Source organism: Emydura macquarii, unplaced genomic scaffold (assembly GCF_026122565.2).
Source record: "Emydura macquarii macquarii isolate MOO-44397 ecotype Brisbane River unplaced genomic scaffold, CSIRO-AGI_Emac_v2 contig_3305, whole genome shotgun sequence".
NCBI classification, from domain to species: domain Eukaryota; kingdom Metazoa; phylum Chordata; order Testudines; family Chelidae; genus Emydura; species Emydura macquarii.
The window spans coordinates 4,337,675-4,350,775 of NW_027133442.1; the positions used below are offsets into that span (position 1 = coordinate 4,337,675).

General features: G+C 38.8%; 1 protein-coding gene across 2 annotated transcripts in view; it reads left to right on the forward strand.

Moving 5' to 3' along the window:
• Positions 1-13,101, forward strand: part of ANAPC1 (anaphase promoting complex subunit 1) — a 74,853-nt gene that overhangs the window by 46,413 nt on the left and 15,339 nt on the right. For both annotated transcript variants that reach the window (XM_067532828.1, XM_067532829.1), the window contains exons 27-34: positions 2,486-2,604; positions 5,417-5,688; positions 7,426-7,660; positions 8,906-8,997; positions 9,745-9,879; positions 10,059-10,141; positions 10,673-10,751; positions 11,409-11,483. In XM_067532828.1, the coding sequence (XP_067388929.1) occupies positions 2,486-2,604; positions 5,417-5,688; positions 7,426-7,660; positions 8,906-8,997; positions 9,745-9,879; positions 10,059-10,141; positions 10,673-10,751; positions 11,409-11,483 (1,090 nt within the window). The remainder of the gene's footprint in view (positions 1-2,485; positions 2,605-5,416; positions 5,689-7,425; positions 7,661-8,905; positions 8,998-9,744; positions 9,880-10,058; positions 10,142-10,672; positions 10,752-11,408; positions 11,484-13,101) is intronic.

Here is a 13,101-nt window from a genome sequence, read left to right on the forward strand (position 1 = left end):
TGCCTCTGGGGAGTGTTTCCGTAATAATAAAATGAGTCTTGAAAATCCCCATATATGTTTTACATGTTGGGCTTCTGAACTGTATGGTGCATTTGAAAAAAAAAATCATTGTAGATTGGAAGAAATATTCCTTGAAGTTATGTTTGTTCTCCATTTTACTTCTCTGAAGAGACATGGGATCCTAAGAGAGCATTTTTGGACAGATTCTAGAATGCTACTTCCTCTGTTGTGAGATTGAAGCACTTCTAAAGAGCAAGAAGGGTTGGGAGTGTGCCTCTTTGTATGGTGACTTACTGGGTAGTACAGTTGTACACAGCATGCAAATGCTTTCAGTGGCTGAGATTTAAATGGGAGTAATCACATACCACAGTATATCTTAGTCTTTAATAACTAACTGGACAGCAACAAATCCTGTACAATGTGAGAGGTCTCTATGTGCGAACAGTTGTTCACACAAGAAGTTTTGGATTTCAAAAGGACACTAAACTTTTGTGTGCATAAAAACTGCAGTGTGTGCATCTGGAGTGCTCCAGAGATTCAGGCAGAGGGTAGGAAAGGTTCTTGGACTTGGACCCACAAGATCCCATTGAAACTGGACAGGTCCATTCTCAAAGTAATTTGTAGCATCCTATCAGCGTCAAAGGAAGTAAATGTAGAAAGTGCCCACGCTGGAAAGACATGTTGTAAACAGACATGGTCAATCAGGTTCTGAGTCTAAATGGAGAGGTAACCGTCAGCTTCTCCTGCTGACGTGTGCAGAGCTGACATGCTGCGAGGCACCCTTTATAAATATGTGGATGGCATGTCAGTGCCTCAGGAGGAAAGGACTGTGCTTTCTCCAGAGAGGACAGGCTTTGACCCCGGCATTTCCTGCTCTGTGTTCCCATGGAAGGGGAGGCTTGTGCCCCTTATGGAACAGACAAGCATTTGTCCCGCAAAGGCAGCAGAGGATGATAGATATGGAGGCTCTAGGGCTCTGCATAGGCACTGTACTTGCTTCTTGCACACAGTCTGTCTGCTTGCCCACTATTTGTCTTGCTGCTGTTGGCTGACTTCAATTTTCCCTCCCTCAAACCAGGACAGCATGAGCCTCAAAGTGCCTCAGAGTAACAAATGTTCATGTTGCTTGAAGCAACAGTAACATCCGCAGATAGGCACAGATTCACAGTGGGAGGAGCTGCTCCTCGGCTCCATCCCTCCCGAGCCATCCCGTATGAAACTGGAGATCTGCCTTTGCAGGGGAGCGTCTGTGGAGCCCCAGGGAGTGGGCCTCATAATGGAGAAGCAGAACTTCCCACCTTCTGCCTCCCTTCAATCAGGAGCCACTTGCTGTCAGAAGTAATGTGGGGCATGGGGAATATTGTCCTGTAGGAAATAGCATGTGGGCCTAGATTGGTTCAGACGTGTTCTGTGGATTTAACTGGATTGTAGGCTGCTGCTGCTTCACAGTTAATCCTCTTCTGTGTATCCTGAACTCCCCCAAAGCCACGGAGCGCTGATTCGCAGAGTGGGCGAGTGTCAGAAATATGGCAAACTGAATCCTTTCCTCTGACCCATGCTGTGGGATTGCCACACGGTTGTCAAATGTTCAACAGGTTGCTTACCTTAGTTTTGATGATTGTCTGTCTATTGGTCTTACTTTTGGAGAGGAATATATTTGCTGCTCTGAGGCCATTTATCTTCAGAGTATCATTAGTAGCTGAAACATCCTGCAAAAATGGGAGGTTAAAGGAACATGGTGAAATATTGTCTGACTTAACAAGCTGAGTGATCTAATGAGCCTCAAGAGTGTCATCTTCTGGGTAAATCAGAACTTAGCTCTCGTAGAAGAAAAATATGGTCAGAATTCCTTTGAATGTTCTGATTATTGCTATAGAAGAGCTGTGATGTAGTGCTATCACTAGTTGTAGCAGGACTGTACATGGCAGTCCATGTTTGCTTCCGTCTGTATCGTTCCTTTCATCTTAATTTTCTGATATGGGTGATGAATTGGAGGTAGCATAGAATTTTTCTTGTAAAGCTGTGTGCTAGTTAATATTCATTAGGTATGTCCCAACATGATTTCAGCGGAAGTGTTTATTAGATTGTAAGCTCTTTGACAGCAGAGACAGTCTTTGTTCTCTTTTTGGATTGCGCCAGGTGCATGGCTGGGGCGCCTAGGCGCTATGGTAATACTGTGTATTTAAACAATAAGAATAACTATTTAAAGTTAATCCTTTAAGGACTCTCTGGGGACAAATCAACCTTTGAACAGCCATTGAATAGCCTTTTGTAGACTTCTTAAGTTTACCTTCTTATTCTGGTTAGGTTAGGTTTGAGTTTATACTGTTGACCTGGCTAAAGACAATGACCAACTTACTCTTATTCTGAGGGGTGCTTGTCCCCATCATACCATTTATGTCTGGAATCTGCCTACAGCACATGTTGTGAACATGGTTGTGTTAAGCTTTTGTCTTTTTTGTCTTGTCTTTCATTTCCTGTATAGGTTATTACAATTGTGTCAACGGACCATGGCACTCCCCTTAGGCCGAGGAATGTTTACCCTGTTCTCATACCATCCAGTGCCAACAGAACCATTGCCTATTCCTAAACTGAATCTAACTGGTATGTTGTTCAGCATTTTCCCCCGGTTTGATTTCCTTGAGTTAAAAATGATAAAAGCCGAAAGAACCTAGACTTGCTAACCACAAAATGCCCTGAGCCTGTACTACTTACACGTGTGCTGCAATAATGCCATTGTAGTCCATGGGACAGCTTGCTGGGTGTAAAGTGAAGCATGTGCTTAAGTTTCTGCAGAGTTGGGACTTAATGTCTTCTAGAGCTACTGGTACTTGAACCAAATTAGAGCTCACAGCAAAATTTGTTTTTAATCCTTTATTCTCACTTTAGGTGCTCCCAATTTTTTCATTATGTGCAGTGTCCACTTTAAGCAGAGTCTAGTGTGTGTACTAAATGGGTTAATGTACAGGATGAACGGGTAGAAAATGAATTCAAATTTGTAATGGGTTGTGGTTGCTATGACTGCTTCAGGAAGCATTTTATATGCCTTGTAAGGTATGTTTCTAATAGACTTAGGCAATTACTGAAAAATGTATGCTGTGGGGGGGAGTGCCTGGGCTTACTATACTTCCTCTGTGCACTAGAGTTCTCCTCCACACCAAACTTTGAACACATTGGTGTTTCCAAACAGACCAGGCAGTTTCAGTTAAATGAAATAGTTAGTAGTTGTTGTGAGTAAGTGGCAGAGTTGAAAGGATTATTAGAAAACAATTAAAATATGGCTTATGAGCAAAATAATTACTTGTAAAGATTCTTGAAATGTCTCATAAGTAACAATCCTACCACAATGATTCTCACCAACTCCAAATAGATGGAAGTGCTAGATAAGAGGTAAAATCTACTCAGATAATAATATACCAACTACAAAGTAGAAAGTGTTACTGTGCATGGGATATATATTTCACTTTGCATTTTAACATTTATTCATACCAGAAGCATAAACCAGCTCTTGCAGGGTTAATTTTACTTGGCTTTATACCTTCATTATTGCCAGATGATGGCACATGTCTCAGCTTTGTGTGTCCAATATGAAGGCAGCAGAAGTGCTCATGGTAGTAAGATCTATGCTTAGCAGTGTTGGCAGGATTGGACCTTAAAGCTGATCACTGTGCTTTGTTAATTGCAGCTATGCATTGTTGTTAATAAAGCAGAAGATATATAGTGTTCCAAAATCCCCAGCTGCTCAATAAAATGAGGGAATTGTGGTCAGCTGTAGAATGATTCTACCTTCTAATCCAAGAATCCTAAAATAAAGTCAGTGAGTTTGGAGACCTCTGAATATGGTTTGTGCTTTAACACCTTGAGGTGAAATCTAGGCCCCAATAAAGTCAATGGGTGTTTTGCCACTGACAGTAGAAGGGCCAGGATTTCATCGTGATACTCTATATCATTAAATTAAATATCCTACAACTTGGACCAAATGTAGTCTCTTACCACTAAGTTCCTGATTCTGCATATTACTCCAAGTGGGTGCAGGGTTCTTCTGCCCATCCAGTCACTTATTGAATAGGGGTCTAACTGGTAAAACTTTCAAAAGTGACTCGGTAACTTAGAAACTTAAATCCCATTGATTCCCCCCCCCCCCAAACCAATGGTATTTAGGCTCCTAATTCACCTAGGCACTCTTTACCTTTGACCAACTGGGGAAATAAAATGCTCTAAACTTTAGGTTTAACGTCTAATTGAATTTGAGGAATTTTTGCACACACTAATCAGCATTATGGAAAATAGACAGGAAAGAGCAAACATTAAGTATCCCTGCAAATAATCAGATAGTTTTAAATATGTATTATCATTAATGATGCAGGCATTGTACCTGGAGAATTTTGTGACTGATCTTTTTAAAAATTGTACCAACTGAGGTTATTAGTTCTTCTAGTTCTTTATAAATTAGGTCCAGCAGCTAACGATATTCACTCACTCCCATTGAATGTTCAGATTTCCTTTGCAGATTGAAATATGTGTTGTGGTCACATTTTTTGCAAATCTCAGGGGTAACAGCTATCTTTAGTTTTCTTGCCTCTATATCATGAAGAACCTTTTAATTTAATTTAAATAAAATAGCCGTGAGGTCTTTGTGTGTACATGCACACTTCCAAAAAGCATTACTATCCTTTTGGTAATTTGGTACAGTAAATATTTTTACAAAAGAAGATTTTATTGTTTTGAGTAAGAAAACTTGTGTTCCCAGGCTGGCTCTTCTTTTCTAGATGGTGTCTAGGTGTTTTAGTTGATCATTTTACTCCATGGCTACTATTATGTTTTTAATCTGATTCCTAAATGACTGTGACAGCTGCCGTATTTTCTGTCAGGGATGAAGCTGTCACAATACTTAGCTCTGATAGTGCTTTTCATCCTTAGATCTTAAAGTGCTTTGCAAAGGAAGGTAAATATCGTTAATCCCCATATTAGTGATGGGAACAGGGATGACATGGTGCTCTGACACATGACAGGCATATTGGAAGAACTAGAAGAGAAAAGAAGAGAGATGAAATGAAGTCGTAGAACCGGGCAATGTCAGTGCCAAAAGTAGATCTTAAGTGCTCAGAGCAATGAATTGGGAGTCAATCTGCTGTACCATGCTCCTCTCACCTAACAGATCTGTTGACACCCATGGCCTTGCCTTAACAATGAGCCTTTTTACTATGGTGTTACCACAATTTTTTAGGTACAGTAACTTCTATATGTGAGGTGCTTCATTTGAGAGCTATTTCTGATATAAATTAATTGGGGATACATAGCTTAGCATCGTGTTTTTCCTCTGAGATGTGACGAGACCTCTGCTAAACAAAGACATTTTAAATGTGAGCCATGTGGGTCTTTGTTGTACATTTTTAAATTATTCTCTTCTGTGCAGGCCGTGCTCCACCGAGGAATACAACTGTAGATCTTAATAGTGGGAACATTGATGTCCCCCCAAACATGGCGTGCTGGGCCAGTTTTCACAATGGAGTAGCTGCTGGACTGAAGATTGCACCTGCTTCCCAGATAGACTCAGCTTGGATTGTCTATAACAAACCCAAAAATGCAGAGCTAGCCAATGAATATGCAGGTTTCCTCATGGCCCTGGGTCTGAATGGACACCTCACAAAGCTTGCCACGCTCAACATACATGACTACTTGACCAAGGTGAGGCCTTCGTTCAGAAGCGAGAGATGGCAGTGCCTTTGTTGGTTTTTCAGTATCTGTGGCACCTAAACACATTTTTTACTTCTATCATGAGTTTTTAAAAAAATATTTGACTGTGGGTTTCTTAGTGTGAGGGAATGGCCAGTGCTTTCTTCAGTCATCCTGCTAATTTCGGGCACAGTTGTTTGGCTGTCTCAGAACTTCACCAATGTTCATAATTGTTATGCCTTTATCTCCTGTGACAAATGCGCATCATTTTAATAATGAATTACCTAGAGCACTGGGTGGTCTCTAAAGGCTTCCTTTGTATGAGGAAACTCTAGTCAGCCATATACTTTAAGAGCTTGCTTTTCCCCAGCCTAGTTTCAACAGTTTTTGCTTGAAATGCAAATGAGAAAAGCTGCCTCTGTTTCCTTTACAGGAACAAACAGGTCCAGTTACAGTTCACTGTTTGGGACATGCACATTTCTTTGTGTACTAGGAAAATGCTGGTTGTACTGTACAGGTTTCTAGCCTTTTCTCTTTGGCTGAGATGCCAGTGAGATAGCTGTAGGAACACGCTAACAATAATGATTGGTATACATTTTAATCTCACTTTAAGATGGACATAGTACTGAAAGAGCTTTTTACATAATGATTGGTTTACCACAATGACTAATGGAGGCCTGTGCCGCTTCATGGAGTACAGATATGGGCAGCATTAAATACTGTAGCTTGTCGGATTCTTCTGCATTGTCTAGATGATCAGATGGTGTGACATGGGATTGTCTTAAATTGCTTCTTGCCATTCCTAATGAGTAGTTCCTATTGTTGATCTTTTGCATTGCTAGGTATGAAATAACGTTCCTCATGAATTTAAGACAATAAAATTAGCCTGTTAAAATTATTTTAATCATTTTTATTTCAGAAAGCCTTCAGCATGACACATTGTGTTTTTACTCTTCTCTTTTTCTGTAACACATCTAAAGCATGTCTGATGGCTAAGTGATCAATGTTTTCTTGAGTAAACGTTAAAAGGTAGAGAATCTCCTTAAACCCAGCCTTAGATTAAAAAAGTAGTAAAAATGTGGTAAGACTCACCTAGATCAAAATAATAATTATGATGATAAATGGAAGGCTTGGTTCTTTGTCAGAAACCTTTAGAGCAATGGTTTTCAAACTTTTTCATTTGCGCACCCCTAAAATATTTTGAATGGAAATGCCAGATCTCTTTGGAAACGTTAGACATAGTCTGCAAACTCCCAGGGGTCCACGGACTCCCAGTTGAAAATCACTGTTCTATGGTAATGACAACCTTTTGCGGACGCCTGTTTGAAAACCACTGCTTTAGGATTTGTATTACAAATATCCAGTCAACTAACCTGGGAACCTAGTGTTTTTATTTTAAAAACAATGCCATGGTAGAGTTTGAAGCCAAAAGTCTCAATCTAACGGTGTTTAATATTTGATTTATGGAAGGATTTTGCCTTGATTGAAATCTCCCTTGGTATATCAATCTGTAATTCGACTGTAAACTCAGAAGAGAAGTTTACTCATTTAGTAGTCAGTGAGAGGTAATCCGAAAGAGTGAGTATAACCACAGCTCATCAAAACTACACAGAAATTATATTCTCCCTGTACCTTCATATACTACTGAGAGTGTGTGACCTTAAAAGACTTTGATTTCAGTGGAGATAAGCACTCCTATGTTTAAGGCTCTCAGTGCTCTTTGATCACAGGCTTTGTTCCCCATTTCAGGGCCATGAGATGACAAGTATTGGGCTGTTACTGGGTGTTTCGGCTGCTAAGCTAGGCACAATGGATATGGCTATTACTCGGCTCCTTAGCATCCATATACCTGCTCTCTTACCACCAACTTCAACCGAGCTGGATGTCCCTCATAACGTACAGGTTGCTGCTGTGATAGGAATAGGCCTGGTATATCAAGGAACAGCTCACAGGCACACGGCAGAGGTTCTGCTGGCTGAAATAGGTAAACCACTAAAATTAGAGGTTGTAGATACATGTCTGGGGAGTGTGTATGTTTTATTTGATGTTTGCATGACTTGAAAAATTTACCTTACATCCAGCTAGCTCAAATGAAAAATACCTATGCACCCGTGCTCTGCCCTTCTCCTCTCCCAAGCCATGGCCCCTGCAATTTAAAGGAACAAAACAGCTGTGAGCCGTCTGGTCTTTACTGTATTTAATTGTAAGGTATTGTCATTCAGCATTCTTTTTCAAAGTAACTTACTGATAGGACTGGTTGAATAGCAGAAAAAATTATTTACTGAATATATTTGGTGAATTCCACCACTGTTGATCTGAAGGTCAGTAGATGGTGAAACACATAATAAGATGTCTCTTCCATCGCCTTTCAGTCAAGCTTAAAGTTGATCTTCCAATTACAAATCCATTTGGAGTTAAACACAGAAACGTGTTGTATGTGTCCCCTCTCCTACTGGTTTGTGCAGAAATCCTTTAAACTTATGTTTTGAAAAAAAATGGTTTTTGTTCCCACAAGGGCTGTTAGTGTGCTAGCTTATCTGAGGCCTTCTGCTTAGTGATCATGTAGTCATTGCTTTTTCTGGCGTCTCTTATGGCCCCAAATGCATCATTTTAGGCCTCCTACAGCAGTAGATTTTGGGCACTAACTCTTTTTAAATAGCACATTTTTAGATTTCTGTGTTGAATGTCACTTCTTGCTTTCTCTTTCTGTGCATAAGTGGTTCTGCTTTTTCTTTTACAGTTAAGCTTTAAACAATTATATATTGTTATAATTTAAAAGAGACAACCCACTGTTTATTTCCAATCTAAAAGTGGGTACTTTTAAGGCAACACTTTCATTTTTGAACTATTTATCTGACTATTTAATATCTCCAGTATCCATCGGTTAATTCAGATATATTTTCTGTTGTGAAGTGTTGTTACTACAATCTATATAAAATATATACTTGTTAGGATTGTGAGCCAGCTTGGAGTGTGAGTTGTCTTAACACTTCACAAACCGGAGTAGAGAGAGATGCCCAATCTTTCCCTCCAGCTGGCTGTAGACAATCCAAGATGTTAAGAAGTTATTATCTCTAATTCCATTGATAGGATTTTCCTGATACTGTTGAGTAAAAAAAATACTGGTCTGAATTTTGCTATCACTTTACTAGAATGTAATACCCTAGAATGGTAAGTTTGGTTAACATTTTAGAAGGTTAATTTCATGCTCTGTTTCCTTTTTACAAAGGACGTCCCCCAGGTCCTGAAATGGAGTATTGCACTGACAGAGAATCCTATTCTCTAGCAGCTGGTTTAGCGTTAGGCATGGTTTGCTTGGGGGTAAGTCCTGCCCTTCCTCCTGTTGTTAAACTGCAGATAGTAGGAAAAAATGGTAAAACTGAATTAATTGTCAAGTTATGAAGCAACGGTAAAAGAAATAGAGTAATGTTACCAATGTTATTGATGAAAGAGATCAATGTCATTCAAATTCACTGGGAGAATAGCTGGGCCAATACCTCATAAACATTTGACCAAATAAAAAAATTAAATTGGGTTTGGCTGTGCTCCTGTCTTTCTGTTCGCTTTCTGCAGATATTCTAGGAAATGAGTTTATATCAGAAATGTTCTTGGAAACAATTATTTGAAAATAAATATTAGCAAACACTGAACTTGTAAATGTTTTTTAATTAAAATACTAATTCTGTTACACACCTAAGCAAGATCATGTGACCTTTGTGTCCAATCATAACTAACCACACAGCTCAAATTTCAGATTCTTTCAAACTTGTGTCTGCAACTAAGAATTTTTAGTAGAAATTCAAGACAATTTGCAAACAGAGACTAAATTTGTCTATATACTGTGATGATACGGGCTGTCAAGGCCCACAGTTAGATGAGTAGTTAACATGGTGTGTTTATCTGCTTGTTGCTAATCTCTGAGGCAAGGATGAATTATTTTTTGCTAGACGACTGTGAATTCTTCCACCTTTCTGTTCCAATTGCTTCAGAATTAATTCATTTTTTTCATTAGTAGTCATGTATGAAGAGACTGTTTCATCTTCCTTGTGCTTGTTCCTCTTTTCTCAGCATGGCAGTAACTTGATAGGCATGTCTGACCTCAATGTCCCTGAACAGCTCTATCAGTATATGGTTGGAGGTCATAAGCGCTTCCAAGCAGGAATGCATCGAGAGAAGCACAAGTCTCCAAGTTATCAGATAAAGGTAGTTATTGTATTAGAGAACTGCTGCTAATTTAGCAGAAATAGCTGTAGCATGGAGGATCTCTTATGCATTACCATAGGTTTGCCTTCAAATGCACAAATTGAATTCTGAATTTTTATAATTAATAAAGCAGAACTTTATAGTGAACTGGACTGAAAGTACATGTTATATCTTGACAGGAAGGAGATACCATAAATGTGGATGTTACTTGTCCAGGGGCGACTCTGGCATTAGCTATGATCTACCTAAAGACTAATAACAGGTATTGACTTTAGCATGGCTTTAAAATTTCTTATAACTTGTAATCGGCTTTTAAACATCTGCCTAATTTTAACTTTACCTTGGGTCTTCTACAGCTTATTTCAAATAAACCTACCATCTATGATCATCTCATGCAAGCCCTTATGATCTTCAGGGCTGATGATTTTAAAAGAATAATCCATTTCCTCATCTTCTCTAATACCAATTTTTTTTATAACACTTTGCACTTCTGTTGCCTCTTCACTCAGCAATCTCAGAGCATATAGACACTAACATGTATCTCACAGCACCCTTTTGCAAGTAGCATCCCCATTTTATGTTTATATCATTCTGATCAGGTGGCCTTCTACTGGTGGGGGGAGATAAAAGTAGATCTCTTGTGCTTTACCCACTAGACATGCTTCTCCTGTCAATTAATGATAGCATTAATAAAGTAGCTAATTACTGACTCAATATGTGGCTCAATAAGTTCTGTACTTGCTGAAGCATATTACGTAACACATACTTACCTTACCTTATTGTGCTTAAATAGGTCCATTGCTGACTGGCTTCGAGCTCCTGACACAATGTATTTGCTGGACTTCGTAAAACCAGAATTTCTTTTGTTGAGGGTAGGATTATATTTTGTTTAATTTTGCCGTTTATTAGAATGATATTGAAATGTATTTTAAAATCAGTATGTGGCCCCATATTGAGAAATATCTCAGTCTCAAATATCTCAGATCATAATTGTCTTGTGGATATGCCTATCTTATACCCTGAAACAATTCTCTGACTGCTTCCAGATAATAATTTTGTTTGCATTTGACTTCTTTGGTTTTTAACAAGAAAAGTTATTCAAGCGTTCTATTTTCTACATAGTTTTAAATAAAATGGAAAGTTTTAGGCAAGTATCTATAACTTTTCCTAGATTAAATCAGCTGATTTTGAAAACCAGTATATGATTCAGTAAGACATTGGCATCTAATGCATATTTGCATTGCAATTTCGGCAAAGATATGTAAACTGGTATGCTAAAATAATATATCCCACTGTTCCTGTGTATCCAAATGGAGTTTGAATTTTCTCATACTGCTCAAGAAAAAAGGTTCTTTGCTGATTAAAATGCAGAATAAGGAGCTAAGAGGCCTCTAAGAAATACCATGATTTTTCTTTCCTATCATCCATGATGTATGTAATGTGTTAAAAAGATCACTTGCCATTGCTAATGCTATTGACTGATATTTTGCTTTTTATTTTTTTCCACCACATTTTAACTTATTTTTTAGACACTTGCTCGATGCCTGATTTTGTGGGATGACATTTTGCCCAATTCCAAGTGGGTTGATAGTAACGTACCACAAGTAAGTACCATTGCTAAATGTCTTTGCCACTCTAATTAACATCTCCCTGGATAACAAACGTTAGAGTTTTGATGTCTGTTTGTTTCCTAAGTCACAAAATCTTATATGTACAGTAACCAGTAATGTTTTCTTGAGGTGTAAGAGTTCTTGTTTTGGTATACAGCTAAAACTGCACTTTCTGTGTGTATGTGACTTTCATACACATATCATAGTGTATAGAATATCATCAGATAAAACTTCATTAAAGTGAAGTTAAGGTCAAGAATGCATATCTATGACTTAAGGGTATTTCAAGAAACCTGAACACTTGAAAGTATGAAAATTAAAAGCCAGATTAACCTAACCCTGCCACCTTTCATGTCCAGCCTCCCTTCTTTGAAAGTGTGGTATTTAAAATAACGGGAGGTTCAGGAGCCTGGAGGAGAAGTTAAAGCGGGGCAGTGCTAACAGCCATGTACTTGGCAAAATTTATACTGATATTCACACTCAACATTAGCCTCATCTTAATAAAGTTTTTTCTTTTGGAATTTCCATTCTATTTTTAAAAAATAGTCGGAACATCAGAATAGGCAGAGTGGGACGCTTGTGCTGGCCACAGATGAACCTTGGTTGGGGAGTATTTGTGGTAGATCCTGACAAGCTTAATAAAGTTTTACAGAGGGACCCCAAAAAGCCTTTTAAGGTCTCTAGGAGGCCTTAAATGTTTCATGCTCCACTGTTCCCTAATTTTCCTTTTCCATTGTCCTCCAAGTCTGCTGGCAACCTTCATCCCTCCACCACTGATCCCATTCTGCTGCTGTCCCATATCTCTTTCCACACTGTCTTCCCCCAATTCCCTTCTATCCTACAACAGAATGTCTTGTGGACCTTACAAGAAGCGAACAACTGAGCGGGTTAACAGACCTGGGCTACTGGGGTCAGCAGAGGTGTGGGGCAGCCGAACAGAACAGTTTTCCTCTCCTCCCATCCCCTTAATTAATGAATTGAATAAGCTTAATTGTCTCTGTCTTCATGTTCTAGCATTCTAGCATTCGGCCAAAAGGTGTAAGTGAGGTCTGTTTAAAGTGTGATTGTCAAAGATGCGAACCTCTGACAGACTACTTGTCATATTAACTTAACTTTTTCCACCAAAAAAAAAAATTCTCCTTTTTTCATTGACAAATCTCCCTAACTCTGCCTCCCTCAAAAAAGGGCTGTGCCTAAATGGCACAATCAGGCTTTAAGCTTTAACCTGTGACTAAAATCATTAGCTATTAGTAATTTGTAATTATCTAATAGCTAAGAATGGGCAGTGCAATTACTGTAGAGGATTTTTTTAAAAAAAATCTGACTAGCCAACAAACTCTGGTAAAATTAGATTGTAACTACTATGTATGGATAAACCTTGTACAGTGGGAGCCCAGTCTTAACAGTGTTAGTAATGTGAGTAAGCATTTAAAAAAACCCAAAAAACTTGACCACAGCATCCATTTAAGATAAAAAGGCAGATAAAGGGATGCTCTATTTAAAATCCTGCTTTGACTAAACAAATTTCTTTACCATGTGTTTGATAAAGGCGTGCCAGCCCTTTCTTGAGACCAGGGATCAAACGTTGCCCTTATTGCAGTAACTTGAAATC